General features: G+C 38.2%; 1 protein-coding gene across 1 annotated transcript; it reads left to right on the top strand.

Moving 5' to 3' along the window:
* The first annotated feature begins 41 nt into the window (after window positions 1–41).
* On the top strand, window positions 42–9,905 carry LOC113761366 (guanylate-binding protein 3). The gene is made up of 14 exons (XM_027304324.1): window positions 42–427; window positions 2,017–2,178; window positions 2,316–2,381; window positions 2,590–2,733; window positions 2,882–2,995; window positions 3,295–3,396; window positions 3,498–3,683; window positions 5,637–5,726; window positions 5,792–5,926; window positions 7,187–7,309; window positions 7,486–7,571; window positions 7,649–8,261; window positions 8,380–8,457; window positions 8,548–9,905. Exons 1-14 carry the CDS (start codon window positions 149–151, stop codon window positions 9,589–9,591), a joined length of 3,222 nt encoding a protein of 1,073 aa, XP_027160125.1. The 5' UTR covers window positions 42–148; the 3' UTR covers window positions 9,592–9,905.
* The last annotated feature ends 1,291 nt before the right edge of the window (window positions 9,906–11,196 follow it).

Here is an 11,196-nt window from a genome sequence, read left to right on the forward strand (position 1 = left end):
CTGTGAGACCCCAAATCTTCCCAGTCATCATAAGCTTCCGTCCATTTTCCCTCCGCTCTTTTAAAACTCTCTGCCTTTCCATAAGCATCTCCTTCCTCAAACTTTACTCTCTCTCTCTACAAAAAAGTTCCCAAAAGGGTGAACGCAAATGAGGAAATTTTTCAGTCGGGGTTCGAGCGGCGATTCGCCGCAGCAGCAAGCGTCTCCGTCTCCGTCTCCGGAGCCGTCTCCTTCTTTTCGCTTACCCGTGACTTCCAATATGACAGTAGGACCTGCTAGGCCGATCCGCTTCATATACTATGACGAAAAAGGCAAGTTCCAAATGGATCCAGAGGCTGTCGCCGTGCTTCAGCTCGTCAAAGAGCCCGTCGGCGTTGTCTCCGTCTGTGGTCGTGCCCGTCAAGGCAAGAGTTTCATACTAAATCAGGTAAATTTTGAATTTCCAGCATAGGGTTTTGTGACTTACTTGAATTTCTTCGTTAATGGTAAACCTAGGTTTAGATTTGACTGTTTTTTCCAGTAATTGGGTAATGGACTTGCGAATTAATTGCGGTTAATTTGTTGTTAGTTGTACGGAACGTTGATATTGGGCACAATGTAAGGGAATGGTAGACCGTTCAAGGTTTAAAGACGAAAGAGACTAATTAACTCTGCTCAAACAATCTCAGTGGGTACAGATATAAGTGACAACGGTCGCTTAAATAGTTTTAAACGCTTTTATTTTATTGAATTTGGTGTAATTCAGTTAGGTATCTGGGATGACTGAACGTTACTGCATTTCACTTCAGATGGTACTGTGGAAAAGAAAGTTGGCAACTTGGTGTTTTATCTTCTTCTGCCTATCTGTTAATTCCAAGACACAGTTGTCCTCATTGGCTTGTGCTATTATATTATTTGTTGTTGAGCTAAAAATATAGGCTTAGGATTACACAAGACACGGTTTTAATGATTCAGCCTGAAAGTGAGGTATGTGAAACACTAATTTGTCAATTACTGGATTTGATTTCTTTGGTGGTTGGCAAAAGGAATACATTATTTGCTTTGCCTCTTTTAAAAGGATAAGTAATTTTGAATTACATTTTATGTAACGGGTGGATATGGAATTATGGGAGGTTTTGGGCCATAGGTACAGCAATTGACTCAAACACCGAGATGGTGAAAGTGGCCTGCTGATGGTTGTCTTTTTTGGGAGAAGACGGTGAAGATCTCATACCAATGAGGAACCTTTTTTAAGTAAAGGAATCACACTTTGTTGGCACCAGTATATCCTTTGACCTAAGTCAAAACTATAAAGAGTCCAGGGTACCAGAAAATAGGTAAAATAGAGATGAGTGGACGCTCTTCAATTTAGTGTTGGTTTTTGGTTAAAAGACGAAGTCCCAGTTGCTGCTTTATTTGGCAATAAGTTGGTTTGATTTTTGCCAGACAAGTAAACCTTTAGATGGTGGCTTCATATCTCTGAGTTTCCTTTCCCACTCAAATTAGTTGTACCCCAGAAAGTTTATAGTCTACTGTTAGGACAAAACCATGTTTCTTGTAGATGGTCTCTGCGTTGGTACTTGGTATTAGAAAAGACATCATATGTGATATCATTTTACCAAGTCCTTTACTACTTTTTGAGCAAGAAGTGGTTTTCATATTCTGATTCGTCACATAGATTGGAAATATTTCTGGTGAAATTGGGTCTCATCTCCATTCTTCACTCTATGTCAAATTTTATATAATTTTCTCGAAAAAGTGAAACTGTTCTTGATAGTGTTCAACAGACTGAAAAGTGCTCTATACTGGTGCTTCAAATTATTTATATCCAAGATTTCTAGGAAAGCCTTTTACTGGTGCTGCTATAGCGTCCTAGTTCATTCTAAATGATTCGATAAGAGTAACACTTCATCTATCTGTTTGAGTTTTTTGGCTGTCTGATGTAACGTTATCGATAATCTATATTTTGTTTTGTCTGCCACATAATTGCCTACTTTTTTATTTTCTGAGAAGCTGTTTGGTGTTAATGTGCTATAGCTTCTTGGGAGGAGTAGTGGGTTTCAAGTTGCAGCAACTCATCGGCCATGTACCAAAGGCATTTGGCTGTGGAGCGCACCTTTGAAGAGAACTGCTCTTGATGGAACAGAGTACAATCTTTTACTCTTGGACACTGAAGGAATTGATGCCTATGATCAAACTGTTAGTTCTGTTCTATTATGTCATACCCCTTCTAAATGTTATGCAATTCAGCCAGTATTTTTACATTATCTGTTTCAAATTCAGGATTAAACTATTTTAAACTTGACCTTTTTTTTCTCTCTTTCCATCATTGTCAGGGAACATATAGTACACAAATATTCTCCTTGGCTGTCCTCCTATCAAGCTTGTTCATATACAACCAGGTTTCTGGAATTATTTTCCCTGGAACTGTCGATTCTTTGAGATGCGTAGTTGTTTATCTAGTTTAAGTAGTTTGTTTTGATATTTTAGGTAGTATGTTTGCAATTTTCTTGTGTTATATATATATATATAAATATAAAAATATATATATGCTAAAGGTTTTCTAGCTCAAAAGTTTTCCTGTTTTGGAATATCACTGTGTTGGTTCAGATGGGTGGCATTGATGAAGCTGCACTAGATCGCCTCTCTCTTGTTACTGAAATGACTAAGCATATTCGTGTCAGAGCCAGTGGAACAGGGAGTACAGCTTCCGAGCTTGGGCAGTTTTCTCCAATTTTTATGTGGCTTCTCAGGGTAATTTAGAATTGAGATTCCATGTTATTATTTGATGAATAGGCTTTATAGTGCACGATTAATTTTCTCTCGTGAGTCTTGTTACCAGTAGCTTGCCTATTGGGGCCTAGGCATACAAGGATGTGCTTATTTCAGTTTATTACTGCAGGATTTTTATTTGGACTTGGTGGAGGATAATAGGAAAATAACACCTCGTGACTACTTAGAGCTTGCTCTCAGACCAGTCCAAGGCGGCGCTAGAGATATAACTGCCAAAAATGAGGTTGTACATCTGCTTCAACATTCTTATAATACACAGCATCGTACCCACAGATGTCCATTTTGCTTCAGTAGTTGTAACTGGTTTCTTGGGCTGAATTTTGTCACAGCCTGAGCTTGAGTATTAGGATTATATGTTAAATATTGTGGATTCTTATTACAATGCTATTACCATCATCAAGTACTTTTATGCAGACTGCCACTCATTGTATGAATCTTAGTTCTTTTATGGTAGTTCTACTATTTTAACATTTGCCAATTTTATCTAGTTAATTCTGCTGATGAGTTAGACTATATTTCCAGATTCGCGAGTCCATTCGAGCTCTTTTTCCAGACAGAGAATGCTTTACTCTTGTTAGGCCTTTGAGCAACGAAAATGATCTCCAACGACTAGACCAAATTGCTGTCAGTATCACTCTGTTTTGTGAATACTATAGGACTATCATTAGGATATGTAAATGCTACAAATGTGCAAACGATTTAGTATTTCCTCTTTGATTTTGCAGCTGGACAAATTACGACCAGAATTTAGAACTGGTCTTGATGCTTTGACTAGATTTGTGTTTGAGAGGACAAGGCCTAAGCAAGTAGGAGCGACGGTAATGACAGGGCCCATTCTTGCTCGCATCACTCAGTCCTTCCTAGATGCTCTTAATAAAGGAGCAGTGCCAACAATAACATCCTCATGGCAGGTTAGTGGTGGATTATGCGGTTTTATACTCGTCTGGTAAATTCAAACCTCCAACTCTGTTGAATCTTTAACTCAAAAGGTATAAATACGACCCATAAGGACTTGAATATTTGTCCATAGATATCATTTGAAGATACTTATGCCCAAGTAAGATATTGACCTGAGAAGTTTCCTATTTGTGGTAGTTAGGAGTAGAAAGTTGTCATGATGTTCTTTTTCTCAGCCTGTGTGTATAGCAGGGTTGCATATTTCTTGTACCAAGAATTTGTTTCAGTTCAATAAGTAACCACTTATTCCCTTGAATTGAAATCTCACTACAACTCTTTTTTTTTCCTTGGAGGATTGATAGTTAAATTTTGAGTTCTTACTTTAAGGAAGCTGTCATAGAAGGGGCTAAAATTTGTTCATTCTCTGATAGTACTAAGGGATATATTTGTTCTCTGATAATATTAAGGGATGTATATGTTCATTCTCTGAAGTTTGATAGCACTAAGGGGCAAGTTTATGTTCTTGACCAAAATATTTAAAATAGTAGCTTAAGCTTTTAGGAAGACTAAATTTATTAGCATTTCATTCTGAAAAGTTTGCCAGTGTGTGACTGCATCAAGCTTTAGCTGCAAGTGAAGTTGCCAAAAGAGAGCTCTTTTATGAGAGTTATACCAAGTATTGTGGTAATTGTCAGTGAACATTAAAATGATAAAAGTAAGGGGCCTTTTGGTTGCAAAGTTGTTTATTATTCAGAAAAATGATTTCTGTGTTTAGTCTTGATAACATTACAAAGATAAATACATTTGATAGTTTTTATCTTTTGAAGAACATAAATAAGAATAACATGGTCGAAACCAAATAATCTTGCTATTGTTTCAGTTACCTTTTTATCAATTTTACATTTGTAATCTATCCTGTTCCTCCTGCCCACCCAAACCATAATAATGCACAAGGCCACAACCCTGTGGACATCCCGGTGAAGACCACTTTTCCACCTCAAACATGAAATGTTTCTTCCTTGTGCTAATCTGTAATGTAATTAAATGTTGAAGGAAAAGATATAACAGCTTTCGTTATGCCTTCCATTTTTGGTTTCATGTGCATAATAGAAGTACTTCAGAACATAGGGATTTAGATATCTTTGTTTGTCTGTTTATTTTGACTATTAGAGTTTGTTGGATTCGGTAATTGCATTGAGGCAATTAAGGTATTTGCAACTGAATATGAATTAAAAAAAGGTGAGTGGTTCCTTGGAAGTATAGGGTTGTTGGTGATATAAAGGAGTGGAGTCAAAGCAAAGAAGGCTTTCGGAGATGGTGTTGGAGGATAAGAGTGGTGGGAGAAAAATTAGGCTGATGGTTTGTGTGTTCGCTTGCTTTAGAGGATAAAAGCTAGGGAATGACCTCCAGAGGCGTGGGTGCAAGATTGTTAGGTAGTACTCACAGATATATCGAATGGAGTTGCAGTAGGCACTTGGGGTGTGTGTTTCTCTAGGCAGAGACTATTGGTCTTTTCTTCTAAAGGTTTTGCTGGTTATGTGATTTGAGTGCTTGAGGCTTTGAGTGTGTTCATATGTGAAAAACGAGTCCTCAAAACAAGTAAAATCACATTCTTTCTGCTTTTGAAGAGACACATCCATTTCAAAGATGTGTTTGAGAAATAACAAATACAAAGGGATGTCAAATGGAAATATCTGTTTTTGTTTGTGAAAGTAGGAAGGGAAAAAGTAATTCAATTGAAAAGATATATTAGAAAGTTTACAAGTTTTACTGAAGTGAACTAACATACTTTCTTAATCTCTTCCTTACTGTTGCTGTTGTTAAAACAACATTTTCATGATTGATGTTATTTTTGAAAGTTGCAACTGAGCGTGCTCATCGATCATATTCATAGCTTTAAATCTTGTTGTACTTTACCTATTTGTGTTTCCCATTACTGATTTGCTTTTTTGATTTCATTTGGGCAGAGCGTTGAAGAAACTGAGTGTCAAAGAGCATTTGATGTGGCTACTGAAGTTTATATGTCTTCATTTGACCGTTCGAAGCCTCCTGAGGAAGTAAGTTTTGCTTCTAAACTCCTTGGATTGGCTGTTGGTAGGTTCTTATTGCAGTGTGGTTGTAGGCTGCGCTTAGAGAAGCACATGAAGATGCTGTTCAAAAAGCTGTGGCTGCGTTTAATGCTACTGCTGTAGGGGGTGGTTCGACTAGGCAGAAGTATGAGAAGCGTTTTCAGACCTTCATTAAAAAAGCATTTGAGGTAATTTTAACCATGTTCATATACAGCTGGATTTGCGTAATACTTTTTCCAAACATAAGAGGAATGGAAACAAGGAGTTGCCTTTCCTTCTTTAGTCTGGTTTGCTTGTATGATTTGAGATTTAAAAGTGACATGTTAATAGAATAGAGTTTTATAAGTGGCATGTCAAGTTAATAGAATATTGCTATGGGCAGGTTGAGGCATAGGAGGAGCTCAGCCTGAGATGAGGATAGATAGCAAATGTTACACTTAACAAAATATTGTCCGTGCATTGTTTTTGCCCTTTTTTTATTGTGATTCCGTAACATCTTTCTTTTAGTCCGTGCATTGTTTTTACCGTTTATTCATAATGATTCCCTAACATCTTTGTTTTTAGCTTCAGGTTAATTTCAATAGTCCCTTGATATACAATTGAATCAATGTGTTTTGCTATATCTTTTTTTCCCAGTTTAGTATAACATGCCAGCAAATCCTTTGAAAGTATTATGTTACCTTGACTAGGACTTTAGTGAACACTCTAACCTAAAACACCTTGTATCACTGTCAAGTCGTCTCTTCTCTCCCTCCCAATTCCTGAACCTGCTTATTAAATCCTCTATCAATAGCACTTTCCTTTACCTTCATTTTTTTTCTGGGCCAGAGCTTCTTAAAGTTGTTGCATGTTTACACTTGAATAATTGTGTGCTTTTTGCATAAATTCATCTTGTCTGCAGTGTAAGCTATGAGCTGATTCGTCTGTAAGATGATGTATTTGTCTACAACCATATTTTTGTGACTGCATGAGTTTGTTCATCTCTCTTCTGCTTGAGACTTTGTTGCAGAGTCTCTCTGTTGTTTGTTATGTGTAATGTATGTTAGAGAATGGGAAGGGCAGGGTTTCATCCCTCGATTGCACCAAAAGGGGAGGGGAAAGAGCAGAGAGAGGGAAGGTCGGAGATGATGATACATATTTATGGCATATACCTATAGAGCTTTATAGCATGCATTTTGCGGAAATTGCTTTCTATCAAGTGCAAGAATGTCTTGAAAATTGGGGATTTGCCAGAATACTGTCTGGGAAATTTAGAACGTTGATGGAGTAGATTGATCTGACTAAAAGAATGGGGAGGCAAAATGTAGGTTAAGTAAAGTTGGACAGGGCTTTTGGATTTAATCTGATATTATTCCCCCTTTTCACCTTTGCCACTCGATGAATTAATTCTTTACATTTTCTACTGCTGTCACCCTATGGTGGTTAACTTGGATATGGTGTTAATGCAGGATATTAAGAAGGATGCTTTCAGGGAAGCTTATCTGCAGTGTTCAAATGCCATACAGAATATGGATAGGGAACTTAGAAGTGCTTGCCATGCTGCAGATGCAAAAGTAGATAATGTCCTTAAGGTTAGGGTTTGAGTCTTAAACTTATCTTGCTCTGCGGAAAATCCATCTTGACTTGACTCTTTCAAGTTCCATGGCCTGTTACTCGTGGACATTAGTAATCTGAATATATCAGGGTGAAGAATGACTAACAATGCTCCATAGTATTGTGGTGGACTTATTTTTTTGTTGTTTTGCAGGTTCTTGATGGCCTTCTATCCAAATATGAATCCAGTTGTCATGGTCCAGAAAAATGGAAAAAGCTGACTATTTTCTTGCAACAGAGGTTTGTATTGACTTTCTGTAAGATGATGAGAAGGTTTTTTATCTGATCTTACATGTGACTGAATTGATTTTCCCCAGTTTGGAGGGTCCAATTAATGACCTCATTAAGAAACAAATAGATCGAATTGGATCAGAGAAGAGTTCTCTTTCATTGAAGTGCCGTTCAATTGAAGATAGGATGAATTTGCTGAACAAACAATTTGAAACTGCTGAGCAGCAAAAGTCTGAATATTTGAAGCGTTATGAAGATGCCATCAACGACAAGAAGAAGCTTGCTGATGATTACATGAATCGCATAACCAATTTGCAGGGCAAATGCAGTTCTTTGGAAGAGAGATGTTCCAGCATATCAAGAACATTGGAGTCAGTGAAGCAGGAGTCAACAGAATGGAAGAGGAAGTATGAGCAGCTCTTGTATAAGCAAAAGGCTGAAGAAGACCAAGTAAATTCTGAAATTCAAATTCTTAAATCCAAAAGTCATGCTGCTGAAGCTAGGCTGGCTGCTGCTCATGAACAAGCTCAGTCTGCCCGAGAAGAGGCAGAGGAGTGGAAGCGGAAATATGACATTGCTGTGAAAGAAACTAAAAATGCCCTTGAGAAGGCTGCCACTGTGCAAGAACGGACCAATAAGCAAACCCAACATAGAGAAGATGCTCTTAGGGCTGAATTTGCCAGTACCTTGGCTGAGAAGGTGCAGATCTCCGGTTTCCATATGTGCTTGCACGTGCATGTGTAGATGTCTTGTGGTGCTTTTGCACTGTCCATTGATAGTAGTTGTGCTTGATTTTTGTTTGCTATTGTCACTGCAGGAAGAGGAAGTAAAGGAAAAGGCATCTAGACTTGAGCATGCTGATCAGCGTTTGGCTACTATCAATGTAGACCTAAAGGTGAGTCAACCACCATACATGCTTTGTGCTTGCAGTAAAGTGAGTATGTCTATGCTTGGGTATGCTGAATGTGCTCTTTGCTTTTGGCAGGCTGCTGAATCAAAGATGAAGAACTATGAACTTGAAATATCGGGCTTGAAACGAGAACTGAAGGAGTTAAATGAAAGGCTAGAAAATTCCAATGCTACTGCACAGTCATTTGAAAGAGAAGCAAGGCTTCTGGAGCAGCAAAAAGTTCATTTGGAGCAGAAGTACCGATCTGAATTCAGCAGATTTGAGGAGGTCCAGGAAAGATGTAAATCTGCTGAAAGAGAGGCTAAAAGAGCAACAGAGTTGGCTGACCAGGCTAGAGCTGAAGCAGTTGCTGCTCAAAAAGAGAAGAGTGAGATCCAAAGAACTGCAATGGAGAGATTGGCTCAGATAGAGAGAGCAGAGAGGCACCTGGAAAGCTTAGAAAGGCAGAAACTGGATCTCACCAATGAAGTGGAGAAATATCGTGCTTCAGGGATGGATGCACTGGCCAAAGTTGAAATGCTGGAGGCGCGAGTGGGAGAAAGGGAGAAAGAAATAGAGTCACTGTTGGAATCGAATAATGAAGAGAGGACTAGCACAGTTCAAGTACTGGAGAAGTTGTTGGATACCGAACGTGCGGCACGTGCGGAAGCAAACAATAGGGCTCAGGCGCTCTCTGTTCAGCTGCAAGCCACACAAGGGAAGCTTGACATGCTTCAGCAACAGTTGACTGCAATGCGACTAAATGAAACAGCATGGGATGGTAAGTTGAAGACTGCATCACATGGAAAACGAGTGAGAGTGGAAGACTATGAACTAGGGGTTGAGTCCATTCACGATGTGGGCGCTAATGATAAAGCAAGTAGAGGAAACAAGAGGTCTAAGAGTACTAGTAGCCCTCTGAAATTCAGCACTCCCGAAGATGGTGGTTCAGTATATAGGGGTGATGAAGATACCCATAGCCAGCAGACTAACACTGAAGACTATACCAAGTTTACTATACAAAGACTGAAACAGGAGTTGACTAAACATAATTTTGGAGACGAGCTGCTACAGTTGAAGAATCCAAACAAAAAAGACATCTTAGCTCTGTATGAGAAGTGTGTTCTTCAAAAATCATAGATTTGGAGGCTAGCTTAGTACAGGTAGAGAAATTATTAGGAGGTGCTTTCAGACCAGGATTTGTTGGTCTCTTTGGATGTGGCAGTAGATGCTTCTTCGTATTGAATTCTGTTAATTTGCGTTCTTGCTTGACAGTCACTGTCTTTAGCTCAGTGTGTAATTATGTGCTCGGAAAATAGTTTTTGGCTTGTTACTGTGAACTGTAACCTGTGTAACCATATCAAATTGACTTCAAACAGACAAAAGTAGGTGCCATTAGATGTAGGTCGTTCTTTGTTGATATTACATGAAATTGTTTCCCCGTTTAACTTAAATTTGTTTGGGTCGAGCTCCCTTTCTTTCTTAATTATCTGCCTCCCATGCGGACAAAAAGAGTAACCTTCATTGTTATTTGTTACTGAGCTTAAGCAATTGTGCATGCCAGAATCTTTATGTCACTTGGGTAAACACCTTTTGGATGAAATAAAGCACTGAAAGGTCACGGCATCATTTGATTTCAACTCTTCAATAACAAACAATCTAAAGTATTCAAGGTCAAGACGATGATCAGTTTGCTTATGCCACAGAAAATCATTCTTGGACCTTTTGAATATTCTGAAACACACCTTATTGTTATTAATAGTTTATCACATAAGTGTATATTATAAACAAACAAACTTCATTTTATTTTAAAAGGCATTGCTCACAAGAGTATACAAATATGACTTAAAAGAAAGTTAATAATACAATTCGCGATTTGAAGAAGAGGGACTTGGCCTCAGACAGAGATTTTGTCAAGAATATGGGTGGCCATCAACTCCTCCGGCAGGCGTTTGAAGGGATTTTCTTGATTATCTTCCGGAATTTGTGCTGCTACTGTCTGATTAAGTATGGACTCCATTTTTCTTGACAGAACCTGAATCTCGAGGCCCAGAGAATTTTGGTATTTGTTAAAGCTACTTGCCTACTAGCTACTATGATATTGCATTATGAACTTTGTTTTAACCCATTTTGAGCGAGGGATGGGGGCAGGGGGATAAGTATAACAGTGTCATATATTTGTTAAAGAAATTATTTGTGCTTTCTTGTTGCTTGAGCATATGTACAGTACGAGACGTAGGAAAACAGCTATTGCTGGGACGAAGCAAATTTTACTTGCGGCTAGAAAATATCGACCTATTCTCATAGGGGGAAATTTTTTTTTTTTTTTACCACTTTGATTTAGAGTGTTGCACGACCTTCTTTATTTCTCTAAATGGTACTTTATTTTATCTTGAACAAAAAATATTTATAGTATGAATATGAAAATTTATACTCCCACAATTACCAGACTAGTACAGTCTACAATCATTTTTTGGCTAAACATGGGTTTTTTTTTGTGTGAAGAGGAGGCGGGCGCGGTCGGTTATAGACCACCACCTTCTTTTTCCTTTTCTATTTCCCATATAAAACATGGATTCCCCCAAAAGAAAAAAAAATCCTTCTTTGACAAACAAAGCAAAAATCTATTGTTACAAATTTTGGTAGTAGCGTTATATACATCAAAAAGCACCTTGTCCCTCCAAATCTTTCTACCATTAAGTGGATCATAGGACCATGCTAGAGGGAATATCAGTAAAAAAATTT

Source organism: Coffea eugenioides, chromosome 2 (assembly GCF_003713205.1).
Source record: "Coffea eugenioides isolate CCC68of chromosome 2, Ceug_1.0, whole genome shotgun sequence".
In the NCBI taxonomy this organism is placed as follows: domain Eukaryota; kingdom Viridiplantae; phylum Streptophyta; class Magnoliopsida; order Gentianales; family Rubiaceae; genus Coffea; species Coffea eugenioides.